Below are 14980 nucleotides of genomic sequence, written 5' to 3'. Positions count from 1 at the left end.
ACTATAGCTGCTATGACTAAAGGGTTTAAGTGGCATTTTCCCTTTGGGGATGAGGCTTTCCTGGAAAAAAAAATTCGATTAATTTCTTTCCTATCTAGGTTAAAGTCAATACTTACAGACTTTTTATGGGAATAAACGGCTTTGATTTTTTTTCTGTAGAAACCAAGCTCTGTCCGCATTGATCAACTGGATCGTGAACAGTTCAACCCCGATGTGATTACTTTTCCAATAATCGTTCACTTTGGGATACGCCCTGCACAGTTGAGTTATGCAGGAGACCCACAGTAAGATATTTCTCCGTGTTTGTCTTAGCCAATTTCACCTTCTACTCGCAGCTTTGTTAGCAGAGGAATACCTCTTAGTGGATGTTTTCCTTTTTCAAAAATAAGAACTGAAATGAGCCATGTTTCCAAATTTAGCTCACCAAATGAAACAGACTTTGGTAGCTTACAGGAAATTATTATTCAATAGGTTATCCTTTGCGATCTTGGTCAACAAGAGTCCTGTATGTTTTTAACCTTTAAGGAACTTTTCATTTATTCATCCTTATCATACTTTCTGGTACTATTTTTCAGCGCCCTCTACAGGAAAATAGCATCATATTGGTTCTTGCACTGCTGAATTCATACTGATTCTATTTTTTTTTTTAGAACATCTTATTGTAATAAGAGCTCAAAACCCCATGCAAAGCTAAGGGTTGTGTTAGAAGGAGAAGCTACGGCTTCTGACTTTCAGAATTGATATTATTTTCCACATTTGGGTTTTTCTAACTGGCACATTAGTGTGTTAGTGTTGTTTTTTTTCTGGGAGAAGATGAACATGTGTGGGATTGGAAATATTATCTTATTCACCAGTGTTTTAATTTCCTATCTTGTTAAAGAAACGAATAGTTTCCTGAGTTAAAAAAATTTTTTAAAGAATTCATAATGGGAGAAAAGGGTATTTGGGATTTTCAGTTCATAAATACAATTCTGGCTAATATATTAGAAGAGGCTAAAGGGTTTTTTTCTCCCCTCCCCCTTTGGATACAAGTATGAAACAGTGAACCAGGCACTGTGTAAGTGCTTCTTTCTCTCCTCCATTCTCAAAGAAACTTGTTAAAAAGAGACCCAGCTGAGGCCAAGAAAGGAGCAGTTTCAATGACAGAAGCAGTTTCAAGGTGATAGAAAATCCTTTGAAAGCCCCTTCTTGTCAGAAAAATGTCAGTGGAATGTGACTGGGCCCTCGTGGACTCAGGTGCAGGAGTGGGACTTGATAAAGGAGTCCCCTTCATTCCCAGGGCGCTTCCACAGTATCCTTCAGGCTCATCTAGGTCACCACGTATTTGGCTGCAAGCATGCTCATTCTTGTCCCGGTATATACAGATGAGTGACCATTCGTCTTTTCCCCTCCGCACTGGAGAAATGGAAATAGCTATGTAGCAAGGGTATTGGCACAGATGTGGCTTTCTTTCTAATACTCTACAGATTTTACTTTCAGTCTAGTCCAGTGGTTGGCAAACTCATTAGTCAACAGAGCCAAATATCAACAGCACAACAATTGAAATTTCTTTTGAGAGACAAATTTTTTAAACTGAAACTTCTTCTAATGCCACTTCTTCAAAATAGACTCGCCCAGGCCATGGTATTTTGTGGAAGAGCCACACTCAAGGGGCCAAAGAGCCGCATGTGGCTCAAGAGCTGCAGTTTGCCGACCACGGGTTTAGGCAGGTCAGAGACTGACAGTATCCTTATTAAGTCAGGTGTCTTTTTCTCAGCAACCATAAAAAAGTACACGTTTAAATAAAAGTTGTCACTTTCAGAGAGGTAACAATAAGAAACAGCATATGTTTCTGTTGTTGTTGTATATCTCCTTTGGAATTCTTTCCAGATAGATTCACCCATGTAGTGACACCTCATTTTTCAACAAAAATAAGCAATAACCAGCTTAATGACTAGGTTCCAGATACCTCTTGGTCATCCTGACCTTCAACCCCTCAAACCATATCCTTCCTTAGAATGAAGGTTTGCTGCCGTTATGGTATAAAAAAAAAAAAAAAATGCAGTTTATAATTGAACAGGCCTATTGAGACAACTGGCTTTATTGTACTTCTGGTTCGCCTGCTCTTTGTTTAAGATGTCTGTCTGTCCTTTTCCTTAGGTACCAGAAATTGTGGAAGAGCTATGTGAAACTTCGCCACCTCCTAGCAAATAGTCCCAAAGTCAAACAAACGGACAAACAGAAGTTGGCCCAGAGGGAGGTGGGTATTGAGCTCTGTCCTTCTGAGATTGATGATGTGCTTCAGGTTTTTTTTCAAGATTGTTGCACGTCACTACACTTCTGAATCAGATGGGAAAAGGCTTTCAAAAAGTCATACTTTACTCCTCTCCTCACATTAGTAGGCTGATTGATTCTTTTTTCCATCTTTTAGTGTCTAAGGAACCATTTTTCCTCCTAACTAGAATACTTACTTTTTTTTGTGTAAAAATGATAGTTTCTTAACTAAAGGATTGCTACCATTGGGAATAAATGTATCTTTTATAGAAATTAAAATATAAAACTGACTGGATCAGCTTTTTATCATAATTAGACTGCATATAATATAACTTTGGGTCTTATGCAAATTTCTTGGTATTAAGATTGTAAAAGATTGTCTTCCTTATGCCTGTCAGTTTAGTAGGGTGAACTTGTTTTGTAAGGTTTTATATTCTACACTAGAGGCCCCGTGCATGAAATTCATGCATGGAGTTTTGGGGGTGTCCCTCAACCCAGCCTGCACCCTCTCCAATCTGGGACCCCTCGGGGGATGTCCAACTGCTGGGATCAGGTCTAAACTGGCAGTCGGACATCGCTCTCCCAATCCAGGACTGCTGTCTCCTCTAACAGCTCACCTGCCTGTCTTCCTGATTGCCCCTTACTGCTTCCACCTGCCAGCCTGATTTTCCCCAACTGCTCTTCTTCTGTCCTGATTGATGCCTAACTGCTCCCCTGTCAGCCTAACTGCCTCCAGCTGCCCTCCCCTGCCAGCCTGATTGCCCCCAACTGCCCTCCCCTGCCGTGACCCCCTGGGACTGGCCTCCTCCAAGTCACGCAGAGCGGGACACCCAGGCCTCACTGGCCCTGCCTCCACTGTGCGCAGCCATCTTGTGGTCGCGTTTTGCCACCTAGGCTTTTATTATATAGGATTCCACATATCTTTACTAATGGGTCATATTATCTTTATATTCCAGGACCACTTACATTTTAGCTATAATTTTAAGAGTAAATGAATTTGGTATCAAAATTGATTTTTTCTCAGTGAAGTTTATTCTGTTTGGGGATATAAGAACAAGTCTCTCAGGCTAGGAAAGGTATTTGAATTCTGGCTTCGTCACTTGCTATATAAAGAAGGGAAGCAGGGCTGAGAGAAGCTGACTGAACTGTCTCTGTGTTGGTGCCCCAGGGAAAAGATAGTTGTGTGGACTTCTGAAATAATCCATTGAGCTTTCTTCTAACCAGGGGTGGAGGTGGTGGTTCCTTTGTTATTGTGAATTCATATGACATTGTTACTAAGTAAGTATACAAATATAAAATTATTTTTATGATTAATTATTTGAAGTGCAGTTAAAGGAAAGAGTTCCTGACTTATTGTCTTACAGGAGTTTTGGATTATTGTATTTTTTAAAATAAAATGTATCCTCCCGATAAGAGTTGTTTATAATAGGTTGGCAAATTTGAAAGCGACTTTTAGAATTATGTGGGTTGCAGGTTAATTTATTGATTGTATTTCGTGGATGTAAAGGCTTGACATAAGGCTTGATATAATTATAATTTTTACATGCTGATTTCAAGACCCAAACACTACTTTTTAAAAAATCAGTAAAGGTCATTTTTAATTTGAACTTGCCAGAATGATACATTTGGCTTAGATCTTTTTCTTATCTAGTTACCCAAGCCTTTGAGCATTCTGGCCATCATTTCAAGTAAATTACTGTAATTTGGCATGAAAAGGTTTGAATGCCTGAATGTAAGGGTGATATTGAATGAATCTAGCTTATTTTCTAATGCTTGATGTTTGGCTTAAAATTTCTCTACAACCATCAGGTGACTCATCGTCATGAGTTCTTTTCTAGGAAGCACTCCAAAAAATACGACAGAAGAATACAATGAGGCGAGAAGTAACAGTGGAGCTCAGTAGCCAAGGATTCTGGAAAACTGGCATCCGTTCTGATGTCTGTCAGGTAATGATGCTTCTGGGAATACAGTCATCCTGTACACCTCTTCCTTTAAAAGTCATCTGGCACTGCAGTTTTCCAAATTCTGAGAAGTTTCTGCGGAACATATTGCCTTGTAGCTAAATGGGACAGCGACCATAAATTGTTTTGTGTCCTTTGGGTTTTGTTTTTGTTGTCAGTTTTGCTATTATCTTGTTTAACTCTGTGTTGGTGTGTGTGTGTGTGTGTCTCGCGTGCGTGTGTGTGTGTCTCGCGTGCGTGTGTGTGTCTCGCGTGTGCATGCGTGCACATTATTAGTCTTAGTAACACTAGACTCTGTCTCTGCATATTGAATGAAGGCAAGTCCATTCTTCAAATGCACCTGCCTGTTTGCAGCTATGTGCAGGTGCTTGTCCAAAGAGACACACAGCAGCAGCTCTGCAGGCAGACTCCTGAAGGTCATGTATGCACACTACAGCCCGTGACTCAAGCTTATGCTGCAGAGAACTGAAGGCATTGATGAATGGAATCAGTCTAAATTTCATATTTGACCCAAATGATAGTATTTTTTCAATAGATGAACTCAGTAGAGGAACATGTCAGATATATATGCTGACTCACTAATAAGTGTGTTTGTTTTCCCTGTGGGAGGAATTTATGCCAGATCAGAGAGCCCCAAAACACACTTGATTTTTTTGTTATGATTGGTACTGGTTGCGCTGCAGGGAAATTACAGTAAAGGAAAATGACTACCCAGGCTGGGGTCAGGTAATGTAATTAGCTGTGTTCAGCCTTTTGGAAGAATTCGTTCCAGGCTTCCACTTATCTGTTCTGATGGTAGCATATATTGTAATAAGTTCCGATACTCTCAGGTATTCATTTCATCATCATGAGTGTGTTTTTTTAAATCAATGTTGGCATTTAATTATTATATTGAACAGTGGGATTTAATCCAATAATTAAAGGTATTACTGTGCAATTCATTTCCCATGTGATGTCCAAAGCTAAATAGTTTTGTTTTAAGATGAACTGCTATTGATGCAGTACTGCTAAGTAGTTTGAGAATAATCATCAACAGTGGTAGTGAGCATCCTCCAAGTCCTCAATTATTTTGCCAATTAACCAAATTTATTTTTTCTCTAAGTACCTTCAAAAGTGAACATCTTACTCTGTTGGTTCTCTCTGAGAGCCACTTGAAGTCATAGCACCTAATTTCCTTCTTGCTAGTGTTTCTCCGAATCCATAACATCATCCTAAGGCAGACACCATAAGAACAATGAGTGGAATGTTGAACAGTCTGCCCCAAACCCGGTGATCTCAGTGACAAGTCGGAATTGATGGTTTGAGATCCTAAAATTGTAGAGCATTGAGAACTGGAAAGGACCTTAGAGAGCTTCTAGTTCAGTGATTTTTAAACTTAGTTTTTGGTTAACTCTGAAGTTGTGTTCTGTTTTGTTTTTTAACAAAGCCCTGTGAGGCCCTATTTTATAAAAAGATAAAGCAATAACTGTCTGAATGAGTGTGGAGGGATTATCCTGTTTTACTTGCTTTTCTTCCCATCCCAGGTTGCAGTCCCTAAGGCAGTTTTTGTTCCACTGAACACAGTTTTTTAAAAAGTATCGAGTCCTTTTCCTCCTTTCTCTTGGTGAAACAAACAGGGATGCTGAATATCTGCTTCACTGCAGTTTCGTGTTCTTTGTGTGTCACCGATGGCTTACTCTGATTCCTCAGCGAGGTTAGCCATAGCTTGTGGACTAGGTTATTATCTCTATGTACACATTATATTTTTCATTCTGCTTTGAGGTTGGTGGAAGCACTCAGTGGCTATCTTTGACTGACTGGTCAAAGAGAAAATGGATCCTGATTAAAATATATATAAAGGTGACTATTTTTTCATCTGGTAATAGTTCCTCCCTCTGTAGGATTCCCATTCTTCTAAGACAACTGATAACTGTTTAGAAACCATGCTTGCTGTCAACTGGTGGTATTGGCACCAATTCAGTGGCAACTGGAATCCCCATGTTGGGGTGTGGTGAAGAAGGAAACTTTACTTATTGCAAAACAGCTCAATTGTGATACTGCTAGGCTATGAAAACAGCACAGATGTATAATAGCTCAGCTGTGTCTCCACAGGGCTGTGAGGCAGCCCTGGGACCGGGCCCCTTTTCTGTTCTGTTTTCCTCCTCCACAGTCTGCTCTGGCCTGCCCTGGTCTGCTCTCCTTTGCTTCCACAAGACATCTTTGGTGTTTCAACTCAGTCAGTTGTAACAGTCTTTGATGGACAGTGCACTCCAGAGCCAGAGGGGACCTGGCTTATATGGACAGATGTTCCTGCCCCTGGTCCCTGATTGGTCTGTCCTCATGTAAATGAAGACTTCAAATCTTTGCAGTTTGATTGGTCCAAAAGGCACTGTCCTGATTGGTCAGAATAGAGCTTCTCTGATTGGATGGGAAAAGCCTCATTCCTAATGGTTGAAATAGGACTCTAGGAATTCCTTTATAAGGGCTGGCTCAGGTGTCAGGACACAGTGCAGGCAGGCAGTTCATTGCACTGGCAGGTAGTTCAGTACAGGCTTCTCCCTGAAGAGCAGTGTGTGTGAGAGGCTCATGTAGCAATGACTGCTAGGCTCTATTTTTCAAAAATCTGAGCCTAGTTAGGCATCAGGAACCCTTCTTAGTAGGTGTTTATCTCTCTCCTCCCCCCCCCCCCCCCCAGGGTTCACATTACATTCCCCCATCCTCCTAATGGAAGTCTTATTTAATTTTAATAAAATTATGCTCACATTTAAATGACTTGATAAAGAGTGTAAATTGCTAACTTTGAGTTCATAGACTGAGTACAGGAATTGCTACATGGTTTATAAACAGGAAAACATGTCTGCATATAAATGAATGAAAGTGTGAGCCGGCTAGCTACCTGAGAGGTTGATAGAAGCAGAAGAGAAAGAAATTGGGCACAAGAGCAATCATGGGGAAGTGGGGTCGCACGAGATGCGGACTCTTAAAAACAATGATAAAATCTTAAATTACATGCTTTGGTGAAATAGTTCCTTATGTACCAAAATCAGATCATCCTGGAGGCATTCTGTAGCTATCACCCTTAGGTGAAGAAGTGAAGTATCTGTTTATTTACCTTGACATGTTAAATATTACTCCACCATCAATGAATATTCTTGGAGTTGTGAAAGTAAACTGTTACCTACACTGAGCTTAAAATATCAACATATAGGAATGCCACTTTGAGAGATTTTGAAGGTGCTACTCATCAATTCATTCATTATACAGGAGCAATCCAGGTCAAATTTAAATGCAAATACCTAAAGTAAAATAAAAATGACTTAGGAGAGAAGGACTAATTTTGACTGTTGGCTCAAAATTAGTATTTTTATGTTTATTTATATTTTTCCATGCTCCAGAATGGTTTTAAAATGGTAATTCTTAAATATAGGAGTAGTTCAACAACATGCCTATGCAGTGAGAGGGTCCATGGTGGAAATTATTAAAGCCATTCCTTGGTCCGTGCCAGTTACTACTTGAATCTCTGAGGCTTGTCCTCACTTGACTTTCTGTTACACTGTCCTCTTGTACTCACCCAGAGACTTGGATTCTGCAGACCCCTCTCCGGTTTTGGTCACGTTTCCAAGGGATGCATGCTGTTAATTTTTGGGTTCTTTCATTCTCAGGGCCCTCGGACGCCCTGCTACCCTCCCTGTCTTCACTCTCACAGGTGACGAGCCCACATAGGGCTTCGTCCTCACATACTCTCACTTGGGAGCTCATGGTGATACTTCGTCATCTAGTTTTTATGTATATATTGTTTGGAGGTCTAGTTTGCTATTCTGGTGGCTCTATATTTATGGGAGAATTTTAATATACATAAAGTTACACATGGCCATTTCCTCACACTCTTTTAGGGGAACTTTTTTTTTTTTTTTTTTTTTTAAATGAAAGCAGTTGCCAAGCATGAATTAGAGGGAGAGCAAAAAGATGCCCAGTGATTATGTGCTTTTTAACATTGTCGAGGTTGCTATTTTAAAAAACTGAGCCGCAGATGCAACAGTCTCGTAGATAATGTTGAGACTTGGTTGCCTGGGATGGATGTGGGTCATACGTACCTTTCCATGGTATTCACAAGAAACAGACTTATTTGGAAATAAAAACTGGCTCTATTTGGAGCAAGTTTAGAGGAAGTGGTGAAGGGACTAACAGCTGTTTCATATGAGTCAAGGTTCGAGGAAATAAGACTTAGGTTAACCAAGAGACAATATGGCCACTCAGTGTATTTTTTTATTTTGTCTCTAGGCGTAGAACTGGGTTTCAAGGGATAAGGAGACAGATTTGGGCTTAATGTTATAAAAATTATCTCTTTAGAGAGGGCCTATTCATCTCTCACTGGAGGTATTAAAAAATAAACAATTCACCAGTTTGAATTCACACTTTAGAAAGATAGTTAGTTGCACTGTATAGTCTTCATGACCTGTTTACCTTGAGTATTTAGCTTTGACTCCCTTGAGCTCCCTGCAATTTAGATGCCTGTAAAATCATATTAAACTTGGGCCACACACTGCCATATTACTAAATTTTTAAATACAGCATTTACAAAAACTATGTGGACAAAATGCCAATAATTCACATCATAATGGCACATCTCTGGGAATCCGTTGAGGGCAGAAAGAGTGTCTTCATCTTTTCCTCTCCCACACTCTTGGAAGCCTGGCACACGGAGGTGCCCAGTATGTCTTTATTGAATTAAACTGGAAAGAAAGACATTCTGTTGATCAGAGAGTCTATTTGGGAGAACTAATTATTCTTTATAAGTTAATAATACAGGGAACTGATTTCTATAGTTTCAAGCAAATCCATTTTCATGTATTTTTAAATACTGCCAGCTTAAAATACTTCAAAGACTAAAATGGTAGAAAGCATATGTCAGTCATTCTGTGGGCTGTGCCCATCCTCCAGGCTCTGATGAATAAGAATGACTCCTTTATTCTCTCGAGTTCTAGGGAATGGTTATTAAAGAACAGAAAAAGACGTGCCTTTCATGAAATTATCTCCCAATGAGGTATCTATGGCCAAATGAAAAGTGATTGAAACAAAAAACAAAAGTTCCATGCTCTTGGGTGCCTTAACAGTATCGGTGACTTTAGAAATGTTGTCCTTAGAATGTTAAGTCATTAAGTGTGAAACCTGGAATGGCCTTTGAAGATCACCTGGTTGAGAAGGTCTTACCTAAAGGATAGTGATGGGCTTCAGGGGTTCTGAGCCTATTAATATGGCACTCAATTTTGCATGCTTATTTGCAGAGGCATTTTTTAGGGGAGATAATTATTTTCCTTAGATTCTCAGAAGTATCTTGACCATGTCAAAGTTTCTAGATTGATGAGTCCTAATCCATTCCTTTGTAATTAAAAATAGACAAGGAGGCACAGATGTTCTTTTGACCTTCTCAAGGTTATCTTGCTGAGTTCTGATGGAACCATCTTGAATGAGGGCTAAGGGGACTTGTAAACCGTTTTTATGTTTGCTTATTTAATCCTTTTTACTGTCCTTGAAAGTAGCTATACTCCTCCCAACCCCCCATTTTACAGGTGAGGAAACTGAGGCCAGGAACTGAAATAACTTGCCCTAAGCCCCACAGTGAATGAGTAACAGAGCAGGATTTGAACCCAGGTACATTCTGGTTCCAGAGACTATACCCCTAGCAACTAAGGTCCTCCACCCTTTGTAAACTGTGCATCAGGATGCCATGCCCTCACTAAACTGTTTCAAGACACTCTGACATGGAATTTGGGATGTGAAAATAGTTCTCATTTGTTGCATTTTTCAAAAGTTGCATAGAGTTAAACATACTGATTTAAAACAATTTTTTTTTTTAGCATGCAATGATGCTACCTGTTTTGACCCATCATATTCGCTACCACCAATGCCTAATGCACCTGGACAAGTTGATAGGGTATACTTTCCAAGATCGTTGCCTGTTACAGGTAAGAATTACTGTCCTGTACACTCACATGATAACAGGATATAGCAGTAATTCATCTTGCAGGTTTCAAAGGGAGCATTGAGTTCTCTCTTCTGGGAGATGATGACGATGTTTAGAAACCGCTCTCTCCTTTATTTTGGTTGCCACTTTCAGACCCTTTTTTTTTTTAGGCTGTCCCTAAAGTAACAAACTAAAGCAAAAATTTGCCTGTCAAACCTGAGCCCCTTCTTTCAGGTTTTCCTTCCTTATGGCTCTTCTTTCTACTACTCTAATTCTCCTCCAAAAGATGTAGACTTTTAGATTTATTTTTAGAACAGGGCTTGCATCAGAGCTATGGAAATTGGAGGAGATAGATGGAAAGATTGGGGCTTAAAAGTGACTGGCTAGACAGCTCTCTTTCCTGTTTCAGTGGTGGGTAAAGATGGCATTTCTGTGTTGAGTTTTTAAGGCTGAATTTATTTCACTGAAATTTTAGCTGGCCATGACTCACCCGAGCCATCACTTGAATTTTGGAATGAATCCTGATCATGCCAGGAATTCTTTGTCTAACTGTGGAATTCGGCAGCCCAAATATGGAGACAGAAAAGTTCATCACATGCACATGCGGAAAAAAGGTGTGTTTGGATTCTGCTCTCGTGTTTTGGCCTGTGTTCTGGGTTAATTCTCCACCGGGAATGGTTCCCTGGTGACATGTTTCATCCTCTCATTTTTCAGTGCTTCTTGGCCCATATAAATTATGTCCACAATGAGCAGAGCATTGAAAGAGGATGGGTGAATTTTTTAGGAAAACTTATTCCTCCTATTCAGTGTTTTAAGTAACAAATTTGATTAAAATTGTACTCATGCAGATATTAAACTTTTTAAAGTCATATTGGGATGAGCTAGATAATTTTTTTCCAATATGTCATATCATAGCTCTAGAATGCTGCTAACAGTATTTACTTGTGTATTTTTTTTTTTTTAAATAGGAATTAACACCTTAATAAATATTATGTCACGCCTTGGCCAAGATGACCCAACTCCTTCAAGGTAAAGTAGATTTTTTTCATAACAGCTTTATTGCAGTATAATTCACATACTATATAATTCACCCATTTAAAGTATACAGCTAAGTAGTTTTCACTATGTTCACAATATTGTGCAGCCATGATCATTACCTACTTTCATCACCTTTAAAGGAAACCTTGTGCTTCTTACTAGTTACTGCCCTTTCTTTCAGCCTGCTCAGCCTTGGGGAACTAGTACTTTCAATCTTTATGAATTTGTCTATTTTGGACATTTTGTATTAGTGGCAATATATTGTATGTCGTGATCCTTTGTGACTGGCTTATTTTATGTTATAGTATGTATCAGTATTTCATTTCTTTTTAATCCATCGTATGGTTATGTCACATTTTATTTAATCATATACCAATTCATAGGCATTTTGAGTTGTTTCTACTTTTCTGTTATCATGAATGATGTTGCTATAAATATTTGTGTATAGATTTTTGTGTTGCCATGTTTGTGTGTGTGTTTTTTTAATCCTCACTCAAGGATATGTTTGTTTGTTTTTAAAATATATTTTTTATTGCTTTTGGAGAGGAAAGAAGAAGGAGATCGAGCCCACAAACTGGGCATATGCCCAGAATTGAACCTGGGACCTTTCAGTCTGCAGGTTGATGCTCTATCCACTGAGCCAAACCAGCTAGGGCAAAGGATATGAGAGAGAGAGAGAAAGAGAGAGAGAGAGAACAATTATCAGTTTTCTGTGTATGAGAGAGAAGAAGAAGAGAGAGAGAGAGAGAGAGAGAGAGAGAGAGAGAGAGAGAGAGAACATTGATCAGTTGCCTTTCCCACATGCCCAGAGAGAGAGAGAGAGAGAGAGAGAGAGAGAACATTGATCAGTTGCCTTTCCCACATGCCCAGACTGGAGATTGAGCCCACCACCTGGGTATGTACCCTGACCAGGAATTGAACTTGCCACCTTTTGGTGTATGGGACAGTGCTCCAACCAACTGATCCCCCAGCCAGGGCTGGACAGATGTTTTGATTTTTCTTGGTTATATACCTTGGGGTGGAATTGTTGGGTCATATGGTAACTTTATTTAACCTTTTAAGAAACTGCCAGACTGTTTTCCAAAATGGCTACACCATTTTATATTCCCAACAGTAGTATATCAGGTTTCTGATTTCTTCACATTTTTCTCAACACTTGTTACTTTCTTTCTTTTAATTTTAGCCATCCTGTTGGGTATGATATGTTATCTCATTGTGATTTTGTTTGATTTTTCCTGATGGCTAATGATGTTGAATATTTTTTCATGGGCTTATTGGCCATTTGTATTTTCTGGAGAAATATTTGTTCAGATCTTTCTTCATTTTAAGTTAGGTTATTTTTTTATTATTGAGTTATAATAATTTTTATGTATTCTAGATATACAAGTCTTGCAAAAATTTTCCTCATTCTGAGGATCATCTTTTCACCACTTGATGATGTCCTTTAAAGCACAAAGTTCAATCAACTATTTCTTTTGTTGTTTCAATTCCTGGTCAGGGCACATACCCAGTTGGTGGGCTTAATCTCCAATCTGGGCATGTGGAGAAGGCAACTGATCAATGTTCTCTCTCATGTCTAAAAAACTTTGCCTAATCTAAAGTCACAGTTGATATTTTGATAGGGATTGTGTTGAATCTGTATGTTAATTTGTAAACAATTACCTCTTAATATTAAATCTTCTGCTCCTTGAACATTGGTGTCTTTATATTTATTTGTCTTTTTCAATTTCTTTCAAAAATGTTTTGTAGTTTTCAGAGTATACATTTTGCATATCTTTTGCTAAATTTATTCCTAGGTATTTTATTCTTTTTGATGCTGTTATAAGTGGAATTGTTTTTTCTTAAGTTCATTTTCAGATTGTTCATTGGAAGTGTATAGAAATAATAGCTGATTTTTATATAGTGACCTTGTGTCGTGCAACTTTAATGAGCTCCTTGTTAGCTCTAATAGGTTTTTAGTGTATTCCTCACAATATTTTATATATATATATATATACCTCAGCCTGGCCTGCCCCCTCCCACAGTTTGGGAGCCCTCAGGGATGGAGCCTCAGGGGCGGGAGGTGACCCAGAGATCAGGGGAAGGCGACACCCCATCACACCTCTGCTGCTACCACTGCCAGCAGCACAAGCCTCAGCTGCCCTGGTTACCTGAGCCTCTGCTGGTCCTGGGTGGCTGTGGGGGCTGAGGAGACTGGGGGACTCCAGAGTCAGGTTCATGGAGCAGTCGGGCCTACCTGCCACCCGGTGGGGCTGAGGGGACTGGGCACTGCCATCTTGTGGCTGTGGGCACTGCCATCTTTGAGGGTGTGACAGTCAATTAGCATATTCCCTCCTTGGCTGTGGGTGCCACCATCTACGGTGTGAGGGCCTATTAGCATATTTCCTCTTTATTAGATAGGATGATCATATATCTACAAATAGAGATACTTATTTTTATTTCAGTCTGATTGCCTCTTGTTTTATTTTCTTAACATTGTTGCTCTGGTTAGAGCCTCCAGTACAATCTATAATAATAAAAGTATAATATGCTAATTAGACTGGACAGCTGAAGGACCTTTTGGACGTCCTTCTGGATGATACCACAGCCGTGAGGGTTGAGGCAGAGGCTGTTAGGGGTGATCAGACAGGCAGGCAGAGTGGTTAGAGGTGATCAGGCAGGCAGGCCAGCAGTTAGGAGTCAGTGGTCCTGGTTTGCAAGAGGGTGCAGGCTGGGCTGAGGGATCCCCTCCTCCCCCCATGCATGAATTTCATGCACTGGGCCTCTAGTATTAAATAGAAGTGGTGAGAGCAGTTACTTCTTTTTCCTAATCTTAAGGGGAAAGCATTCAGTCTTTCATCATTGAATCTGATATTAATTTTGGGTTTTTCTTAGATGTCCCTTTTCAGGTTTAAGAAGTTCCCTTCTATTCCTAGTTGCTTAATGTTGTGTTGAATTTTGTCAGATGTTTTCTCTGCATTTATTGAGATCATGTGTTTTTCCCTCCATTTATTCTACTCACATGATGTATTAGTAATTGATTTTTGGATGTTAAAATGATTTTGCTTTCCTGGGCTACATCCCATTTGATCATGGTGTATAGTAGTCTTCTTTGTATGCAGTGAATTTAGCTTGTTAGTGTTGAGGATTCTTGTGTCTATATTCATAAGAAATACAATTCTATAGTTTTCATTTCCTGTGTTGCTTCTGTCAGGTTTCACTGTTAGAATAATACTGGCTTTACATAATGGGTTGGAAAGTTTAAATGTTAGCTTTTCTTATTTTATTTCTTGATTTTAAAAGGTATTTTCATATATTAGTACTCGTATTTTGTGTGGTCTTGAGCCCCTGAAGAACCTGGGAAGAAAGTGGGCTAGGCCTGTATAAATTCACCCCCCAAAATTGAATGAAAGCAGATGCCTACTGGCTGATGAGGCCAGGTTTAAATCTTTGTCTCCTCTGCCCCAACTTGAGTTGTTGGTATGTAAATTATGTCACCAGTAGTATTTTCAAGCCTCATGATTTATGTTTTCTTTTGTGCTATTACAAAGAGATGCTTACTTATCATGGCAAAAGGAATGATATCTGAGAAACGGTGTTCTTTCTGAATTTCCCATTTTGAAAAAGATACCATCGACAGAGAATAAACACTTTCTTTTGTCCTTGGACTTGTGGCCTTTAATGCTTGTGCTGAGAGTCTTCAGCCCTGTCTGTGATCTTTCTGCTGATAGAGAGTTGGCTGGAGTTTCCGTTCAGGAAGAGCCTCCTGGCCTCCAGGGCCAGGTCTGCTGCTGCTCCCATGCTG

At 39.5% G+C, this 14980-nt stretch overlaps 1 protein-coding gene across 7 annotated transcripts in view; it reads left to right on the top strand.

Annotated features, from left to right (window-relative positions):
- The window catches only part of DROSHA (drosha ribonuclease III), a 102494-nt gene that overhangs the window by 49842 nt on the left and 37672 nt on the right, over positions 1-14980 (top strand). For 6 of the 7 annotated variants that reach the window (XM_036409634.2, XM_036409637.2, XM_036409635.2 and 3 more), the window contains 6 exons: positions 160-284; positions 2140-2239; positions 4092-4199; positions 10052-10159; positions 10634-10772; positions 11127-11187. In XM_036409634.2, the coding sequence (XP_036265527.1) occupies positions 160-284; positions 2140-2239; positions 4092-4199; positions 10052-10159; positions 10634-10772; positions 11127-11187 (641 nt within the window). The remainder of the gene's footprint in view (positions 1-159; positions 285-2139; positions 2240-4091; positions 4200-10051; positions 10160-10633; positions 10773-11126; positions 11188-14980) is intronic. The other variant, XM_036409633.2, reaches the window with a different exon arrangement.

The sequence above is a fragment of the Pipistrellus kuhlii genome, unplaced genomic scaffold, assembly GCF_014108245.1.
Source record: "Pipistrellus kuhlii isolate mPipKuh1 unplaced genomic scaffold, mPipKuh1.p scaffold_m20_p_4, whole genome shotgun sequence".
Taxonomy (NCBI): domain Eukaryota; kingdom Metazoa; phylum Chordata; class Mammalia; order Chiroptera; family Vespertilionidae; genus Pipistrellus; species Pipistrellus kuhlii.
Note: the sequence above shows the minus strand (reverse complement) of the source record. Positions and strands in the feature narration are given on the sequence as shown.